Consider the following 20790-nt stretch of genomic DNA (forward strand, 5'->3'; position numbering starts at 1 on the left):
GCCAAATGTACAATAATTTTGACCTGTCAAAGTTCAGCAATGCATCTGTCACTCATTGCATCTTTGCACGAGTGCGGCTTGCAAGCGGCTTCCCTGAATGTGCGATGATTTCTGCAGGGATATGTATGGCCATTTCTAAAACAGTGCCAAGCATGTGGCACAGCTAAAAAAAGTTTCAGGACTTCTGTCATGTTGAGCCTCATAAACTTCCATCACAGACCCGCTGGCTCTCTCTGCACCAAGCTGTCAAGCTAATGTGCACACAGTGGGACACTCTGAGGCTTTTCATCACCAGTGTAGATATGGTGCTTTTATTTCGAAGGGTTATAACGGAAGGAATGATTGTGTAATGGGCTGCAGTTGACTCATCAGTTGCCGTCTTGTACAAAGGATGGGACCTCCATGTTGCTACTGTGAAGGACATTTTTATGTTAACCTGTTTGATCATGTGTTTTCTTTAATATTATATAGTTAATAATCATGGTATATTAAGCTACGGTTAATTTAATGATGCATTTGATTATTTTAGACACAGTGTTTGTTCCTCTCCAGGGTCTTGTGCATGATTTTCTGTTGCTCCTTCTGTCTGAGAGAGAGATCGTTAGTGGCCTTGTCTAGGGCGAAGAGCTCTGTGGCAAGGGGTAAACTCTAGATAGTCAGGCGCCTCAGCTAAAGTCATAACAATAACACCTTACTTTGTCTCTGTGAGAAGGAGTTATTTCTGTAATGTATAACACACACTGTGAACCTTGAGTCTGTGTCAGTCAGCTAGACAGCTGCGTTCTGTGTGGTACCGGTCTGACCCGGATCGAGTTGTGAATTGCTTTTACTCATCTTCTATTATTCTTCAATTTAAGACATCTTTGTTTCTCAAAGAACTTTATTAGTCTCGCCATCAGTTTTGCAATGCAGTTTGGTATTTTGACCCTTTTTTTTCATATGCACGATGCAGTCTTGCAACACTGATGGTCTGTGACCGGTCCGCTTACATGGCCACAGCATTAACCAGCACTGGTGCCGCTGATGAGGAGAATACACACACTTATTATCCACCTTGCGTAACGGACCGTCTGCCTCGATCATCCCGCCGCCATTTTCTGTGATGGGAGCAGGCTTGTTTACAGTTTGCAGGCAGGTGACACACAGACTGCATGCCCAGCGGTCAGTTCACTCTGTGCTCAGGTGAAGAGCTGCACTAGTGTGATAATAGGCTGACTTTTTCTATAGATTAGTCATGGAAAACGAGAAACTGACAAATTTTCGCTTTGCACTGAGCAGCAATAAAGTAGCAGCTTGACGTGTTTTGCTTCACTATCGCACATCCTGCGATGTGACGAAAATATATATATTCTTCAGTGCTCGCAGATAACTGCTAACAACAAAGCTAACTACAAAAGCAGTGTTATTAACAATTCCTAATGTGTGAAAACAACCAGTGAGGAGACTCAATATGTATCTAAACAGTGTAACATCGTTGCTCCTCTTGTTTGGCCCTCAGAACCATAGCTGGGAGAATGCTGACTTTGGCCCGGCTCTTAGCTGCTAACTAGCTAACTAAGCAGAGAGAACAGTCGTGAGACATTGCGGTACTGATGCATTAAACAGGTGCTTTATTCAATCAGTGGAGCGAACAAAACACACAGCACTTTTCACATCCGCTACACTCAAATCTAAGATTATCAGGAATCTTTCAGCTGCCTACTGTAGCTTTAAAACACGTGGAAAACATGAGCTGTAAAACTACAAATAGATCTAACAGATGCAGGGACAACAGACAGGGTCCAGATTCTGGTTAGATTTTTCATTGAATTATCAACTATTAGAAGGGCAGCTCTAGTTTAAAGTAACTTTTATAAGCCACAACAAATGCGTGACACCAGCAACGCCAATAAAAACAACCATCAGTGCTAGATAATGAGAACCCGGTGACGTGGATAGTCTTCATTTCTTCTTGCAAATTAAAAGCAGCTAGAAGAAACAAAACATTTGATATGCGTGAGCCAGCAAATCAAAATATTTTGCCAACGTAAAACACAAACCCACATGAAAACACCAGACCTCAACTCTCCTACTCTTTTCATCTTACACTTTACTGAACTTGTAACTACCAGCGACCCCCAAACGTAACAAGGCCTCCTCTCTGCCTCCGAGGTCAGAACCAGCTTCTCAAAACCAGCAGACTTTCCTCTGTGTGTGTGTCACAGCCACAATGGAGTAACTCACATCTGTTCAACAAAATCCAACAATGGTGGAGGAGCGAAAGTCAGGGGGAGCAAGAGAGAGGGAGAGAGGAGAATACAGACTCCCCAATTATCTTACTCCTTCTGCAACAACCACTCCCACTCCCTTACCCCCCCCATCCTACATACACACACACACACACACACAAACTCGTATCTTTCTATCTCTCCCATGTCGAAGCCAAATCCAAGAGGCCCTTGGGACTTTTGCCTATTGACGAAACTAAACACTTGGACAAGAGAAGGGGGAGAGGAAGGGGGAGAGGGTGAGGGACCCCAGGGAGGGGGATGGTGTTACAGAGTGAGCACAACTAAAGTGAACTCTCTGCTCATTAGGCCTTGAAATATTCCATTCTTTCCACGGCATCGAGGTCTCTCCGTGTGAGGAGTGTGCAGCTGCTGTGTGCCCAAGTGTGTGTGTTTGTGTGTCGTGGATAAGGCCTAAAGAATGCTGCTTCGATGGTCATTTGCAGCTGCTCTACATCATCATACTGTTGAATCTAAACAGAAACCACACACACACACATACTCTTTATCTCTGAGTCTGACTGACAGAAGTTTCACAATACTCTTTAAGGAGGGGTATGAGAGTCTAATTCAGTACATTTTTTTGTCAAATTCTGCAAACAACTCCTCACAGTCCGCTAGCTGTCTGTTCTGTGAGCATGCTGAAAACAATCTGGTGTTTGTGAACAGCCCTGGCAACAAACATATTGTCTCAGGCTGAGCCACACAATAGTTGCATACTTTATAGTTTGCGAAGTGCAGGACATTTCAAGAAAAAATTAACGAGTAACTTTCCCCCGCTTCCTAAAAACCTAAAACTACTTGTTGCCGACATTTTAGCAAAGTCAGGCACTTCTCTGTACCTCTATTAGAGCTTCGGAGCGCCTGTCAATCCATCTCTGAAGGACCGGCGGTGTCTAGAAAGTCACACAATCGGCCGCAATCAGGCTTACCACACTGTTATGAACCCAAAATCAACATATTTGCTGTCGTTTAAGTGCAATACAGAAGGACAGAAGGATGCTGTAATAACTACACTGGAAGTGAAAATTGTTTCTCTGGTCCTTTTGCAAGACAACAAGCAAGCAACTTTGAAGAACAACCATATTGAGGCAACCTACATACTTCATGCTAGTCTCAATGTTTATAGATTTCATGACACACCATTCAAATTGTGTGCAATAATATGAAAATACAGAGTTGGTGTCTTTTGAGATTGATTTGCCTGTACTGCAAAACACATTGCAAAGTAAATCTTGTACAAACATCTGGTGTGCTGTTGTTAAACGAAAGCATGATGGCAGACCAACTGAATCTCATGAAATACTCTCAGTTTCTTACATTTGGGGTCCAGACCGAAGAGAGCTACACTGCATCTGAAACAGTGGTGTATTCAACCATGATTTGGAGCGAAAAGTTGTAATAAAAAAAGCCATAACCACGATCAGAAACAAACGGCAAGCAGATGCAAATAGGCAGATTGTATCATGAACCACCTTAAGATGCCACAATGACATTTTAGCACCAGTTAGCACTGTTCTATATTATAAGGAGAGTTGTATGACCCTGAACCCTCAATAAAAAGCCCAAACATGACATCCATGCACAGTGCATCCTCTCAGGTCATGTGTTCTTACCCGTGTCCTGTCTGAACTGATGCATGGACTGGAGATCTATGATGTAGGGCGAGAGCCGGCTGTCCACCTGGCCGAGTACCACGCTCCCTCCGCGGGGGTCGCTGCTCCGGATGGCCGCCTCTATCTGGTGGGAGACGGCAGGGCTATAAGGCCGCCAACGGCCGTGTTCGTTCAGCCATTCCCACACCACCACGGCAGAGGCCAGGAGCATGTTGTTACTGTTGGCCCTGCAGAGAAAATTTATGATTAATTAACAAGAAAACACTCTTTATTTTTCATCATTGCTTTATGCAGTGAGGGATTTGTTTGCCTGGAGCAGACAGGCCAACCACACAACAAACACTGTGGTATTTGCACACAATACTATCTGTATTTTAATTCCAATTTTGCGATTTCATATGATAAATTAGTAAGAAAACACACTGTACCCCAAAGCTAAACAAAGCTGTGTGTCTTACATGGAGCTAACGCCGGGAGAGAGCGACACATTCTTCTGCGGACATCCGAGCTCCTCGCATGGCCAAGCGGAGAAGGAAATCACGGTGTACTGCCTGTGTTATAACACCGTGTTATGGTGGTAAAACAGCCGCAAAGTGAACGGACAACGAAGCGGCCTTTGTATTTAGATTTGTATGGTCCAGTCCCTGCTCCAGACACACGGATAGCTTCTCCGGCGAATCGCTTATTTCCAGGGACGGCCTTTTGTGAGATTTTGGCTCAGTGGAAGAAATCTCCTCGGTTTAAAACAATAACGTTCCGGTTGATATTTCTCGTAAAGCGTTTAAAATTAACTCCCGACTGAAGCAGCTTCTGCAGGGTGGAGATAGCAACAGCTAGTGTGTGTGTTTTCCTCCCGTAGTTTGGGGCGTTGCATACCGAAATGTTGGGAAAGTGTAGTAGAGTTGTGACGTTCGCTAACTATCCGATTCTTTTGAACGGCTCTTTGGTGCGAATGACGAGAACCGAGTCATAGGTGAGGTTTCTTTTGTGCCCAAATTTCACTGCCTGTCCTAGATCCACTCCCCTTTATGCTGGATTATCACAGGCATCTATTTTCAACCGCAACTCCACTATACTGGGCCACGTACAGCGGAATCATGTCACCACAACATATTGCCCACAGTGAGCAACATTATAACCATCCGCTAGGTTTGTTGTTTTTCTGTTTCTCTGTAGTCATATAGAGTTGTATCGTAAATTATTGGCGAATAACTGGCATTGATTAACTGTTGCTACATTATTCTGCTGTTTCCTTTTAGATTTTAAAAGCGTGTGTCTTGACACTGGAGAAAATGGTCAGGCACGTTGGTTAGTCTGACTCACTCACTCATCTCGGATCTTATGGCTCCAATGGCTCTCAGACAGGAATGGAGCCATAAGATCCGGCTCCCTTCTAAGTGCCGAATTCCCAACACTAAAGTGTAGTAGCTTCCAACAGCGCAACCTAACGACTCTCCAACCAGGTGTTACGCCGAGTTGTGTTACCCGACGAGAAGTGGCTGCAGCTCGCGGGAACGCGCACAGCTCAAGTGGAAATACCGGACATTGTAATGATTCCTACGGCAATGTTCTGTTTAAACGCGACATACATTTTCTTTGTGGATATTTAGAAAAAAAAGGTTAATAAATTATCAAAACAGCCCAAAATATGAGCTGGTAAATGTATTTGAACCTAAAGTGTCTGATAGGAGACTTTCAAGTTTGATGCATTATTTGGAAAAATAGATTACTGTTAAATTGCTTATGATTAATAAAAACTTCCCCCAAAAAATTTAAATCGTTTTCAAACTATAAAATACCACAGAAACCATTACAATGTACGGTCTTTTTCGCATGCGATGTGCGCGCTCCCGCGATTAGAATGCAAATCTCGGAGGGCAGACACAACGCGGCACAACACCGGGTCATATCGGAACAGGTTCAACTGGTCTCGATCCTGTGAACACAACACTTCAAGTTTATACTGATAACAAATGTAACAAAGAAAAGGTGTCCAGCGTGCATTTTAGCCCAAAGGCAATGCTTTTTATGTTATTGAGATTTTGTAGCGACTGAACTCATTTAACATCTGTGTCATATTCCAAGTTCTCACTGCCATCTTAGTAGTCGACTGATTACACTTCTGCAAGCTCATGAAGTCCTCCCTACACTGCTGTTGAACACTTTTTATTTTTTTCACATGCACCAGTTTATATTTCTACTATATCCTTTTTTCACCTGTTGATTCGAATTTCTGGGTCCACTCTCCTAGTCCGACAAACTTGGAGGAAAATCCAGGATCGACACAGACCTCTTCATGAATTAAATCCTTTTCTTCTTCCTCTCGTCTCCACCATGGTTCTTTCTTTCTCTCCCTCTACTCCAGGTGATCGTACAAGGCCCAAATCCCCTCGCCTTTCTCTGTCAGATAAAATGCAAAATCCCGACAGAGAAGAATTAGATTCCTTCTAATGGACTAAGATCAGGGAAAAGCAAAGTAGGTCCATGATGCGATGAAATAAACTCTGCCATGTTTACCCTAACGCTATCCTTCAGCGTCCATCTTTACCGCTGTGTGGGAAAACTGGGTATGAGGTTACAGAGGGGACTGGGAGGACAGCAGCCCCTCACCACGCCCGGAAACCCCCATGGAGATCGACAACCAGTAGAAAAGGGTCTTCAAAAACATTTAAGCATGGGTCCCCCTGTTGAGTACTGTGTAACGCAGTTAAATATTTGGTTTGACCTATTCTGTTTTAGACCTTAGAATAACTGTTAGTTACAAGCATAGGAATTAACAATATGCCATTAATATAATCATTACTTTACCCAAATTTTACAGTCACAACATTTACCGTACCGTGGTGTTTAGGCCTACTACAGGGGGTCATCTTTTTGAAAGTGGCCACATGCTGCCATCTAATGGACAAAATGTAAATTACATCAATATTATTTTAAACGCTGTTTTAAGTCGAAATAATGCAAGTTAAAAGCAGTCGAGGTAGTCTGAGGGCGCGTATACATTACCATGTCGTCGATAACTGCTAATACATTACACATTTTGTGTTGTGAATGTATATCGTCGGTTTAAAACGTAGTTCAACGCCTTTTTTTCTCGTCTATTCCTATAAAGGCTAATGCCAGCTCAGTGCGGCGAGTAGCCGTGATCGTTTCCAGTGTTAACTGTAGGGGCAAAATTCGTTTTTAACCCAAATGCTATTTAAAAACACCTTCATGACAGAAGTAACTGCTCTGAAGTCCAACTTTTTTTAGAATTGTGACGTCACATGAAGCAAGCACGGCTCCATAGCTCAGGGGTTAGAGCACTGGTCTTGTAAACCAGGGGTCGCGAGTTCAAATCTCGCTGGGGCCTGCCCAACATTTTCATTTTTATTGATTGAGAAGAGTTTTCTGTAAAATCTTTTTATATATGTAAAGCACTGTACAGAAAGGAACAAAATATTCAAGTCTAGGTTTAACCATTGTAAAATCTACACTAGTATGACTCTATACTCAATGATCAAGACATAAGTAACTACTCTTATTTTAGGAAATGAGTGTTACAAATTTTTACAGGATGATTTTCCGAGATCATTTCTTCATTTGATTTTTTAAAATTATTATTTAATGCTATACCCACTTTAACCTTTTAGTGTGACTCTTGTATTTTACTCTGTCTTGTGGTTTTATTCATTTCTTCTTCATATTTTATAACTTTGAGTCTGATTTTATTATTATAGGCACTGAGTGTACTACATTATATATTAATTCCTTTTCTATCATTACTTTATCCATGTAAACATGTAGGCTACTAGAGCTCTTTGGGTCAACTCCAAATTGTTCTTTAATGTGCTATAGCCTACAACTGCAAGGAACTCCAGCATTGCTATTGATTGTGAACTTTGCTTTAATAATCAGGTAGAGAAAGTTGTACAGGCATGTTTTTTTCAGTTCAAGTTAATTTCTAAAATTAAATCCTTTTTATCCTTTATGACTTCCACAGGGTTGTGAATGCTTTTGTTTTGTCCCTTTTGGACTTCTCTAATGCCCTCCATACTATACGGGTATATCTTGGGCTTCCCTTAACCGCTTTCAATTGGTCCAAAATGTTTTATTCTTTTTTATTTTTGGTTTATCTTTACAAGTTAAAGGCTTGTGGAATTGAGTTTTAAAATGAACCTAGCAGAATGCTAGACTTTGCTTTCTAAACTATTGATAACCCTTAACTTTTCCAACATCTATAATTCTGGCTGTTTTCCTTGCCAAATACTGAAAACAAATTGAAAAATTGCACTTTTCACAAAGAGATTTTGCTTTGCTTTGCTTGCGTTTATTAAAAATATTACCATGCAGCGTTCAAGCCTTGTGGATGACTGTAGAGACTTTCTGTACGTTTCTTTCTGAAACATTTCCTTATACATTAATGTAACTGAAGCAATAAACCTTAAAATTATGTGTTTTCTGTTTCCAGTTTGTACCTCCTCACAGCCTGTGGTCAATAACACATGCTGGTACACAGGTAAGATCGTGATTTAATGAAGTAAACATTATGTTAGCAAATCTTTTTAGACACTTACCGTAGTAGTTTCTGTTGGCTCAGGTCGGGTCCCTACTAGACCGGGTCTGAAGTCGTTTTGAAAAACTATTTGCGGCCGTATCAGACAGATCAACTGCTAGGAGGGACGTAGTAGGAAAACCCGGTATTGTGTAGGTCCATTAAAGTGGGACTTTCAGCCAATTCAGAAGTTTGAGTCCAGCGTGAGACGAAAATATAACATAGACTTGTTTTTAACCCACGCAATGTGTTTCCTTACCTAGCTAACTATCTCTTTGTCTAACCTCAACAAAACATGTACACAACGTTTTAGAAATGTAGAAAATTGGGGTAAAAACGGGAGTGTGCTGTCATAGACAGACACGAAAACAGGCCTACAGTAGAGATACAGTAAATTCATATTGTATTGTCATGTAGGCAGCTTTCAGAGCCCGGATAGCTCAGTCGGTAGAGCATCAGACTTTTAATCTGAGGGTCCAGGGTTCAAGTCCCTGTTCGGGCGGTAATGTTTTCGATAATTTTATATACTATATATATATATATATCACCTATATAAATGTATATATATAAGTGGCATGACATATATATATATATATATATATATATCCTCACCCCCGTCCGACTGTTTCCGAGCCTCCAATCGCGTCCTCCCGATTTCAGCTTTCAAAGCCAATCGCGTTACGGGGATTTCAGAATTTTCATCTTTCCCAACCAATGGCGCTCAGAGGATTTCAGCTTTCTAGCTCCCGCCCCCTCCCTGCTTTCAGCCAATCTTAGCCACGCAAGTCCAACTTTCTGCGGGGTACCGGATGCGGCGGCAAACTCAAACTCGAAGCGGAATTTCAGCTCTCAATCTCAAGGTAAATGGCATCAATACAACTACTGTCATCCATATATTATTATATTGATCGTTCGCGTCATTGTGGTTAGCGTCTTTGTGTCAAATCCAGTTGTCGGTATATAAAAAAAAAAGACCGACAGTCGTCTTGGTTAACACGGTCGATGTCTCCATTCACTACAATGATTATTGTTGTCAGATTTAGAGACGTGTAAGTTATGTTTGTATTGTATTTTGTCGTGTTACATCGTCATGCATCTTGTATCTCCGCACATCGTTGTCGTATCATCTCGGTACTAACGTTGTTGAGGACATTTCGGTTAAGTTATTTATATATAGAATATAACATCTCCCTATTTCATGAGCTTATTGATTATTTATTAACATCTCAAACAGCTGAGGGGGCAGGCAACTCTGTTCAAGGGCCCACAGACATGTGACTGTGGTTTCCATACTAAGAAGGTATTTGTAAACTAATATCAAATTGTCATGTGCAGATTGTTGATGATGTGTTCTTTATACTAATGTTTCTGCTTCTCTTTAGCCTCCCAAGAAAGTGTAGCCACCGAAGAAAGTGGCCACAGACCATCTACTGTCAGACCCATGCAGGGATGCCACTGGAGCAGTGGCTGGAAGACATTTAGTGGAAAAGGGCAGAGATTTGTATTTTTTTTTTTTTTGTATTTTATTCTTTTTTTTGGTATTGTATTTATTCATTATTGTGTTCTTTGCACTACTGGAGTCATTTGATTAATACACTTTGGCATCATTTTTCTCATTTCTTTTGTTGTGTTCAATTAATTGTCGTTCCATAATGTTGTGTGCGTGTGTGTGGAGATGGGGTGCGTGAAAGAGAGGGTTTGGGGGGTGGGACGTCTTTGTTTTCACTGTGTTTTCTATTTATAATAAATATGTGGTTTGTTTCTACAACAATTCTTTCATTTGACTTATTTAAATCTCAGTGTAATACCAGGAGTCAAACATGGTTTTGCTTTTTGCCCCACCATGCATGATAACACAATACAGTACCATGATACTGTGGCTATAAAATAGACCTTTCTTAAATGGGAAGGAGATGCTAAAAGCTAATTTTTTCAATTCATTAGTTAGAAATAATGTCATACCTAATACAGTTCTATGAATTAATGTCAATAAAACTTCTGAGGAAGAATTGAAATCACAATATCGCTTTCCTGCATCATGCATCATGAATGCATAATAAAACACAGAATGACAAATGGTACTGATTTAATTAATTCTGAATACTAATAAGTGTTTTTCTTATGCCATATAATCCCTTTTTTTCCCCTTTTTCCTCTCTTTTTCTTCCTTCCCCCTTCTTCCCCTTCTTTCCTCTTTCTTCCCCCCTCTGTATAGACTATTGTTCCCCAGAGTCGGTAGAGCATCAGACTATTAATCTGAGGGTCCAGGGTTCAAGTCCCTGTTCGGGCAGATACATTTTGCCTTTATGCCGTCGCATCGAAGGCTTCTCTCCTGCAGCTTGAAGCATATGAGTCATTGGTATGTATGGAGGCCTAAATGTGACAGGACACTAAATAACGTGTATCATAACATATACATTTAAATTTGTTAAAAAACAAAAAGATATATTAGAATCTTATTTTCAGGTTTTTTTTTTTCTTTCTATTTTTGCATAACCACAAAAACTTTTTTTTTAAGTTTTTCACAGTTACTGACATTCAAACCACAGCCAACTTTTTTGCAAAGCTGCAGTATGAAAATCAGTACTATGCATAATATTTTGCATCTCAAAAGTACTTGATTTGATGAGAAAAATGTGGATTCAAGATGTTTATTGTCGCTCCGGTTATACAAGTATAGTAGGCCTACAATTGTGTGAAATTCTGTAGCTGGGAGGCTCCATTTAAGAAGGGTAAATATTAAATATAAAATACACACAACATTTTTTAAAATGTAATAAAACAAAAGAAGCAGTAATAAAAAATAAAAGTATTTGAAAAAATATGTATTTAGTTTTAAATATATACATCAAAGGCATGTAGAGCTGTAAAACATCCATTAAAACTCAAATAGTAACTTTTGGCATTAAGAGTTATAAATGATGCTGTGTAATGAGTCACACAGTATATTTTATTAAAACTTCAGTTTATATTCAGTTTAATGGCACATGAGGAACTTTTATGGCCTTGAAAACCAGCAGATTGCAATAAATGAAGGTGTACAAACAAAAACAACCAAATGCAGTTAACCTGCAACCCTGCAATTATTTAATAAAATGGCTGTTTTTCTTTTCCCAGTAGGCTATAAGTTACTTTTAGCAGACACATTCCCTTCATGCACATAATGGCATATTCAGAAGAAAGCTCCAGATTTCATTTTAGGTCCTTTCCCTTAATGTGCCCTAGTCATACATGCTTTGGTGTGTACATGATTAAAACGGTTTAACCGTGGTGAAATTTCTCCAGCACATTGGTTTAGCCGGCAACCTTTAAAGGCTGTAATGCAACTAACTCACACTGCACGGGATAAGAAGCCTGTTTATTTTACTCAAATTTACTGACATTATCCCCATATGATGTCAAGGTTCTGGGTATAACCGCTTCCTACCTTCCTATCATTTCAATATTAATAGGCCGTACAACAATAACAATAATTATAATCATAATCTTTATTTATACAGCACCTTTCTAAACTCACGTTACAAGTGCTTCACACAAATAAGACAAAGCACATAAAGCAATTAAGCAAGCCAACAAGCAGTCATAAAAACAAGGCAAATAAAGCAGGTGAAATCAATCAATTCCTCTGAATTTCCTGAGAAATAACTGCTGAGCCTGATAAAAGATGGAAAAATGTTCCTTTCTTCATGCTGCCTGTATGCCTTTTTCTAATCATAGTAGCCCCCTTTACACTGCCAGCTCAAGGCAGGACTATTGCGCCTCTGTTACGTTCCATTTTCTATGTAAAACGCACAGAGGCGGAATGGTGGGGCAAAGTCGTTCTGCCTCTGAGCCGGCATCGGAGGTAGTAACAGGCATGACAGAGTCTGTATAAACAGCGGAGCCAGCAGGGCAGAACAGTGCTGTGAGTGTATTTGAAGCACCCACTGTTTGTTGAGAAGTTTTTCTTCCGCAACACCGGAATGCTATGTAAAACACACACTGGGGCGTCTTAACGCCAGCATTGCTTGGTCTAACGTAAAATGGCAAAGGTTGCATCACGGCGGAGCTTTGTAGCAGCGCTGAGGCGGAACCGCAGTGTAAAAAGGGCTATTGATATTACACTCCTGTAATGGATTTGAACTTGTTCTTTCTGAGAATCCCTCTCCATCATGAGTTGCGAGATGAGCCTCCTGAATTTGTAACTAAAATGCTGTCAAAATTTCATTCATAATTTCCAGCACAGCTTCTATAATCCTCAACGGGAAAGAGGCTGAACCCCCCCCCCGCAGAGATTGCAAAAAAAATGTGTAATAGTCTGCTTCCATCCATCCATCCATCCATTATCTTCCGCTTATCCGGGGCCGGGTCACAGTGGCAGCCTACTCAGTAAGGTGACCCAAGCGTCCCTCTCCCCAGCAACATTTTCCAGCTCCTCCTGGGGGATTCCGAGGCATTCCAAGGCCAGACGGGATATATAATCCTCCCAGAGGGAGTCTCCTCCCAGTTGGACGTGCCCGGAAAACCTCCAAAGAGAGGCGCCCAGGAGGCATCCTAACCAGATGCCCGAACCACCTCGACTGGCTCCTTTCGACGCGAAGGAGAAGTGACACTACTCCGAGCTCCCCCCCGGATCTCTGAGCTCCTGACCCTATCTCTAAGGCTGAGCCCAGACACCCTCCGAAGGAAACTCATTTTGGCTGCTTGTATCCGCGATCTCATTCTTTCAGTCACTACCAAAGCTCATGACCACAGGTGAGGGTTGGAACGTAGATCGACTGGTAAATCGAAAGCTTTGCCTTCAGGCTCAGCTCCCTCTTCACCACCATGGTCCGGTACAACGCCTGCATTACTGCTGATGCTGCACCGATCTGCCTGTCAATCTCATGGTCCATTTTACCCTCACTCGTGAACAAGACCCCGAGATACTTGAACTCCTATGCTTGAGGCAAAGACTCACTCCCCACCCGGAGGGGCATTCCACCCGTTTCCGGCAGAGAACCATGGCCTCAGTCTTGGAGGTGCTGACTCTTATCCCAACAGTGTCACACTCGGCTGCAAACCGCCCCAATGCCTGCTGGAGGTCCCAGGCTGATGAAGCTAACAGGACAACATCATCTTCAAAAAGCAGAGATGAAATCCTGAGGTCCCCCAACTGGAAACCCTCCTCCCCTCAGCTGCGCCTTGAGATCCTGTCCATGAAAATAACATACAGCATCGTTGACAATGGACAGCCCTGGCGGAGGCCAACATGCACTGGGAAAGTGTTTGACTTTGTGCCGAGGATGCGGACACAGCTCTCACTTTGATTATACAGCGACCGGATGGCTCGTATCAATGGCCCCGGTACCCCATACTCCCGCAGTACCCCCCACAGGACCACCCGGGGGGCACGATCATAAGCCTTCTCCAAGTCCACAAAGCATATGTTGACTGGATGAGCAAACTCCCATGCCCCCCTAAGCAGCCCTGCCAGGGTAAAGAGCTGGTCCACTGTTCCAAGGCCAAGTCGGAATCCACATTGTTCCTCCTGTATCCGAGGTTAGACAATCGGCGGGAGCCTCCTTTCAAGCACCCTGGAATAAACTTTACCTGGGAGGCTGAGTAGTGGGAAAAATGGGAACCGCCACCCCGGTCTACAATTCCACAGGTACTGTCCCAGACCTCCACGCAACATTGAAGAGGCGTACCAGCCACGACAGCCCAACAATGTCCAGAGCCTTTAGCATCTCAGGGCAAATCTCATCTACACCTGGCGCCTTGCCACTGAGGAGCTTCTTGACTACCTCAGCGACCTCTGCCACAGATATAGATAAGGCTTCCCCTGGAACTTCAGACTCTGCCTCCTCATCAGAGGATGTTTTGGCTGGGTTCAGGAGTTCCTCAAAGTGTTCCTTCCACCGCTCGACAATATCCTCAGTCCTGGTCAGCAGTTCTCCACCCCTGCTAAAAACAGCTTGAGCCAATCCCTGCTTCCCCTTCCTGAGTCGTCTAACGGTTTGCCAGAACTTCTTTGAGGCCAACCGAAAGTCCTTCTCCATAGCCTCCCCGAACTCCTCCCACACCCAGGTTTTTGCTTCCGCAACCACAGAAGCTGCAGCCCTTCTGGCCACTCGGTACCCATCTGCTGCCTCTGGAGACCCCTGGGCTAACCAAGTCCGAAAGGCCTCCTTCTTCAGCCTGACAGCTTCCCTCACCGTTGGTGTCCACCAACGGGTTCTCAGGTTGCCGCCACGACAGGCACTAACAGCCTTCTGGCCACAACTCCTTGTAGCCGCTTCAACAATGGAGGCTTTGAACGCCCATTCGGATTCCATGTCCCCAACCTCCCCCAGGATGCAAGAGAAATACTTCCGGAGGTGGGAGTTGAAGACCTTGCGGACAGGAGCCTCCGCCAGACGTTCCCAGTTCACCCTCACTACACGTTTAGGTTTACCAGGTCTGTCCCGTAGCCTCCCCCGCCATCTGATCCAACGCACCACCAGGTGGTGATCAGTTGACAGCTCTGCTCCTCTCTTCACCCGAGTGTCCAAAACATGCGGACGCAGGTCTGATGAAACGACCACAAAGTCGATCATGTATCTACGGCCCAGGGTGCTGTGGTACCAGGTACACTTATGAGCCCTATGTTCGAACATGGTGTTTGTTATGGCCAATCTATGACGAGCACAGAAGTCCAAATAACAAGATACCACTCAGATTCAGATCGGGTAGGCCATTACTCCCAATCACCCCTCTCCAGGTTTTTCCACCATTGCCCAAGTTAGTGTTAAAATCCCCCGGTAGAACTATAGATTCTCTAGGCGGAACCCCTTCCAGGACTCCGCCAAGTGACTCCAAGAAGTCTGCATACTCTGAACTGCTCTTTGTGTGGGCCAGTTCGGGGCCGGTGCTCAATTGCGAACCAGTTTTTTGTGTTACACAGCAGGTTTCAGTCTGCAAGTATCTGAAAAATGTTTCATGAGCCGGTATTGCATTGGGTACGGCAGCGGGCCACTGATCAGGTCATGTCCAACATCACAGCCAGAGATGGTCACTTTGTTTTGCCCCAGCAACTCCCCGTCGCTGATGGCATCCAGATGAGCGAGTTTAAGAACTCTGGCGTCATGTACACTCCCTGGAAAACGTAGTAACAGATTACTGATTTGTTTAAAGTGGCTATATGTAAGATTTTACATATATTTATCAATCAAATATAATTTTTTAATGCCAATATGTGAAGGGATAGTAGAGGAACTGATAAATTGACACCTTCACCAACTTCCTCCATTTGCCTAAAAAACCTGTGGGCTGGTTTTATTGTAAAGAACTCGGGCCAGTTTTTCCTTGGAACAAGAGGATGTGACGTATCTGTGCATTCACAAGTACCTCTGCCGAGAGCTCATTCTACACCACTATAGTCAACAGTGTGCAACACAACACAAGCTGTGAAATGGAGCTGGATAATGCCAACAAATGACCGGCACCCACAACAACACCAACACAAACTACACAGAAGAATAAAAACATTAAAAAGTTTTATTTAGTGAAGCCCGTCTAACCAAACAGGAATGTGATCAACGTCAGGGAGAAAACTAGAGTCATCATCGGCAGGGCATGCGAATCATGAAGACCTTTGATTGCTTTTGGGGATCAAAACAGACCCACAACTTCTTGTTGTCATAGAAACAAAACCCATGTGCAGTGTTTTATCTCTCACCGGGTGCAGCGTTTTTTCTCTCACAGCACTAGTGCTTCATCCCAGCTCTCTCCAGCCACCCTGCCCTGTCTGGCTAATGTTCGCTAACGCTTGTGATGATTTGCTGGTTCGTTGGCGTAATTTGCCATTTGGTTACGAAGCACAATGCCGGAGTCGTGCAGAGTATTTATCATAGACTGAATAAATAAGGGTATTTATGTTAGAGCTAGTTGGCTAACCTTAGCATGCTCGCTAACGTTATGACTACCAAAATACTATCTGAGTGTGTATGTCAGTGTTGTCAGTCTAGCTTGACATAAACTTCACCAGCTAACTTGACAAACTGTGTTGATTTTGTAAATTATGTAGCAGAACAAAGCGTATAACTAACGATTGTTTTCTATTAGCCAATATCATAGCATTACCTGCCTAGGCTAAGGTAAGCCAGCCAGCTGTAAGCTGACAACAAGCTACCGTTAGCTTGTCTGCTATTGCAGACGATTTGCCAGTTGGGCAACGTAGCAAAACGCCGTCAAGTAGGTAACATCAGCTAATTCACGCAGACTCACGGGGGCTGATCTGGCTGGTAATTGAGTAATTTCCCGTTTGGTTACGAAGCACAATGCCAGATCCATGCAGTGTAGTTATGTTAGAGCTAGTTGGCTAACCTTAGCATGCTAACTGATGTTATGACAACCAACATACTATCCGAGTGTGTATGTCAGTGTTGACAGTCTAGCTTGACAAAAAACGTAGCCACCTAACATGATACTAACTTATGTATTATGACAAACAGTGTTGATTTTGGACAACGTGATGCCCGTCAACATGATACCGGTCAAGACGGTTGACTGCAGTTCCATCAACCGCCGACCGTGTTGCTAGGAATGAGGATTTTCTGAAAGTTACATATAGCACCTTTAATAGACACCAGTTTAATCAATGCTAAATAACAAGCTAAATTGAGCTAGCGGGCTAGCAGCGAGGCTAACAACATCTTACTTTCAGTCTTATTAAGAATAAAAATGAGTGGATCATTACCTTTCTTCCGTCTCCGTCCATGGAAAGCACGTCAAGTAGCACGTGTTGGACATGCCATGTAGTCCGCCATTGTTGTTATTGTGAGGGAAAGTTGCTGCTGGGAAAAGCAGTCACGTATAGAGTGACGTCATTACATGGCTCTTCCATGGGTTCCAGAGGGTGGAAAAACAGGTTCTGAGTTGGTTCACAAGTTGAACCAGCTCCGAACCAGCACGAGCACGAGCCCTGAACTAGAACCAGGTTCGCATTGGTACAAAAGGGCTATCAGTGCTGTTTTTATCTGGATCTGGAGCAAGAATCCACGCTCTACAGGCATGGTCGACACCGGAATTGTGCTGGCCAGCTTTGCCCAGTCAGGGCAGATTTTTTTCCCGGATGAGTTTCACAGGTCGTATGGAATTTCAACCCACCATAGCCACGCAGCGCTTTCATTATTGGCATTGCATCTCGCCCAGCATCTGAGACTCAAACAATCGGTTGCACTGTGTCGTTGTCAGTCTCCTTGTCGTTTCCTTTGCTGTGCCAAAATGAGCAATCCATGTCTCGATTGCTCTTTTAGCATACAGCGTTAACTCGAATGAAAAACATGACCATTTTCAATTATCTAGGCTACAATTGACCACAGTATCACAGCTATTTCTTTCAGCTTTTGCAGTGAAGTTTAGATAATAAATGAACTTTAATATAACAATAGCCTATACAAAGCTTGAACCCGATCACCACATTTGCAGGAATGTTTTAATCCAACAATTTTACTTAGCCTAATTAATCAAGTGTTTTGTCATTTACTCATGGACACAGGAGATCAGACTCATCAGATAACATATGACAAAACACAGGATTAGCCTAAAAGTGTATTTATCATGCCAGAATTAAATGTCTTAAAAGTACTCCCGATACCGTGTAGAGCACCACTCTGGACTTACACGGGCTGACAAGACTCACCGTCAGTTGCTGGGTATCTGGCAGGATTGAAGACTGGATCCAAGCAGCTGAGGATTTCTAGATCATTCTTGGAAAACTTCTTCTCAAGAGCATCAATGAGGTGATCGATGTTCTGCTTCCTCATACTTTTGAATGTGTGCACACATTTCTCTGCGGTCTGTGTCACTGTGATGCCTTTGAACTGGCCGTCAACAAACTCACGGTTGAAGTCCTGTTCTTCTGAGCCTGGCATGTCTTTAAGCTGCGTCAGAGTGGCTACAGTGTCTTGCACCATCGGTCTGATGTTGGCTAAATTAACATCTTCCTTCTGGAAACACAGATTTAGTATGTTCATTACTGGCAGGACATCTGAAAGTGTATGGGTCAGGACAATGAATCTATAAGTTTGAATCTGGCTGAGAAGACCTTGAGAATTGCTATCTACAGCCTCTTCATTCAGCTCCATTATGAGCGCAGGCCAGTTTTTTTTTTTGTCGTATGGTCGTTTCGTCCACATGGAACTGGCTTTTCAGGAGCCCGTATATGCTTATTTTTGAAACCGAAGCAGAAGTTCAACCTCGTCGTCAGTCCACACAAAGGTCTCTTTTCTAGTTCCACTCATATTTTGCGCCATCGTCTTCTGCTTGTGTTTCTTCTTTGTTGTTACACTTATACGCATGCTCTATTTTTCTTCTCCGGTTTGTTGTATTTGTGTGGCTGCGTTACAGCGCCACCCACAGGCTGGTCGTGTATATTACAGCGTTTCAGTGGTTTTGTGGGGATGCAAACATTTCCTGAGACGGCACCGTGTTTACGGAAAACTTTTTCAAAACGAAGTCGGCTCCGTCTCCGTGTGGACATGGCCTACATTCACTGTGCTTTTGTAGTTTGAAACTGTTCGAACAGCTTTGGACGCATCTGTTGTGGCCAATGTCACACAGTGGGCAACACAGTGCACTTGGATCGAAAACGGACTGTCCTTTTTCAGGAGTGCGCAAACTACAGCGTGTACACCTGTCATTACACTTGCGCCGTCGGACCCGAGACCTGTCACTCGGCTGATTTCCTCATCTCCTTGAGACCATCCTCCTGTACGGTAAATGCACAGTCCCCAAATGAACGCTATAGTAGACATTATGAGTTTTTTTGTCTGCTGTGATGTTCTCAGTTTCATTAGTTATAAAATCAGGAAAGTTACATCTCTTGATTTTGTCATCAAGCTCCTCAGTCAAAGTTTTTTCCAGGGCTATTTCTATGTCGTTTACAGAGTCATTGTGTTTGTATTGAGTCTCTGTCAAAATCAGCAGCTTTCAGAGATTTTAATATGTCTGTCAATTCAGCAAACTGAAATGAATGACTTTCATCTGAGACACAAGCACGCCTTTTTGCGACTTGGTGGTGTTATCACAGTGCTATTTCATTGAAAGTTTCTGTCTTGGTAACACATCTTTTAGGTAACAAAATATTTGTTACACCTTTATTAATTTTTATTTATTTATTTTTGGCATATTTTACTGCCAGACGTTTTGGCTGCTGTTAGCTTTATGTGCAGGACAACAACACAATACCAGCAAAAAGCCAGTAGATACCAGCTAACATAAACCCTGGTATATCTAGTTGGTAGCGCTCCAGCTCTGGTTCTCCCTGATCCCGGCGAGGTAGCTGTACCACGTTTCTGCCAATGGCTGTATATATAGATGGACAACACGTCTCCGTCTGCTCCCATTGTACCAAAGTGATGCCAAAATAGCCCCCATGATAGGCGCTGCAATCTTGCGATGGTGACGTCATATGGAGCCAGAGACTGCGCAGTAGAGATCGGCGAGTGAAGCGGCCATAGCCACTTCCGCTAACCCATACACACACTTAACTTACCGAAAAAACAGCAAGGATCCCGCACGCCGGTGTGTTTAACAGCAGAACAGCTTCTCTGTGTTGGTCTGAGGTCAACGTTCACAGGTATGGAAACTTCAATGACTAGTGATTGTTTTTGTTACGTTTCCTATCGCGGATCGTCCTCCACTCTGCTCACCCGGACCTGATTGGCTGCAGAAGGGGCGAATTTGTCAACAGAGCTGTCAATCATCATTTTGACAGCATCAAATAACTAATTAAAAATAAACTTGTCAGAAAAATGAACACTTGGATGTAAATCAGCATGACAATAACTAGCTATAATGACAGAAACCATGTTTGAGAAGAATTTATCGGACATGTATTTTGAATTTATAGTTTGACCCATGTCCCACCTGTTAACATGGAGGAGGCGGGCTTTATGACCTATACTGCAGCCAGTCAGCAGGGGGCGCCCGAAATTCTTTGGCTTCACTTTAAGGGAGCTGTCATGTCATCCATCTTTTTATACAGTCTATGGTTTCTGCCTTTTCATATGGGGTTTTTGAACCACTCTTATTCTGGTCCCTCCCCTGGGACCAATTTGCCTTGGGAGAACCTACTAGGGGCTAGTGCCACAGACAACACAGCTCCCAGGTTCACAAAGCCACGCAAACCCCTCCACCACTTTAAGGTGGCGATTATTGTCAGCTAATGATATTTGAGCTTTAGTAAGAAAACAGCTAACGTGAACATTAAACCACTTGCTATCTAACATAACAAATAGAAAAAGGCAAAATTAACCCTAAAATACAAACGCATGCATTGGACACATTTATTTAGATATAAAACATAATGGTTGTTATCGAGTGGGTACTTTAACATTAAATGTGTTGCTGTCTCTTTATCCAACCAAAG

General features: G+C 42.9%; 1 protein-coding gene and 2 non-coding genes across 3 annotated transcripts in view; 2 read left to right on the forward strand and 1 right to left on the reverse strand.

Annotated features, from left to right (window-relative positions):
- LOC138604874 (E3 ubiquitin-protein ligase DTX4-like) overlaps positions 1 to 4720 on the reverse strand; it is a 43561-nt gene extending 38841 nt beyond the window's left edge. The window contains exons 1-2 of the mRNA XM_069676904.1: positions 4342 to 4720; positions 3884 to 4110 (exon numbers count right to left, since the gene is read on the reverse strand). Of these exons, the coding sequence (XP_069533005.1) occupies positions 3884 to 4110; positions 4342 to 4343 (229 nt within the window). The 5' untranslated portion in view covers positions 4344 to 4720. The remainder of the gene's footprint in view (positions 1 to 3883; positions 4111 to 4341) is intronic.
- Positions 4721 to 7162: 2442 nt separating this feature from the next.
- On the forward strand, positions 7163 to 7235 carry trnat-ugu (transfer RNA threonine (anticodon UGU)). The gene has a single exon. It is a non-coding gene; the product is annotated as a tRNA-Thr (tRNA).
- Positions 7236 to 8846: 1611 nt separating this feature from the next.
- trnak-uuu (transfer RNA lysine (anticodon UUU)) lies at positions 8847 to 8919 on the forward strand. The gene has a single exon. It is a non-coding gene; the product is annotated as a tRNA-Lys (tRNA).
- Positions 8920 to 20790: the final 11871 nt, after the last annotated feature.

The sequence above is a fragment of the Semicossyphus pulcher genome, unplaced genomic scaffold, assembly GCF_022749685.1.
Source record: "Semicossyphus pulcher isolate SPU_LCO1_2020_fin unplaced genomic scaffold, fSemPul1.0.p SCAF_27, whole genome shotgun sequence".
NCBI lineage: Eukaryota > Metazoa > Chordata > Actinopteri > Labriformes > Labridae > Semicossyphus > Semicossyphus pulcher.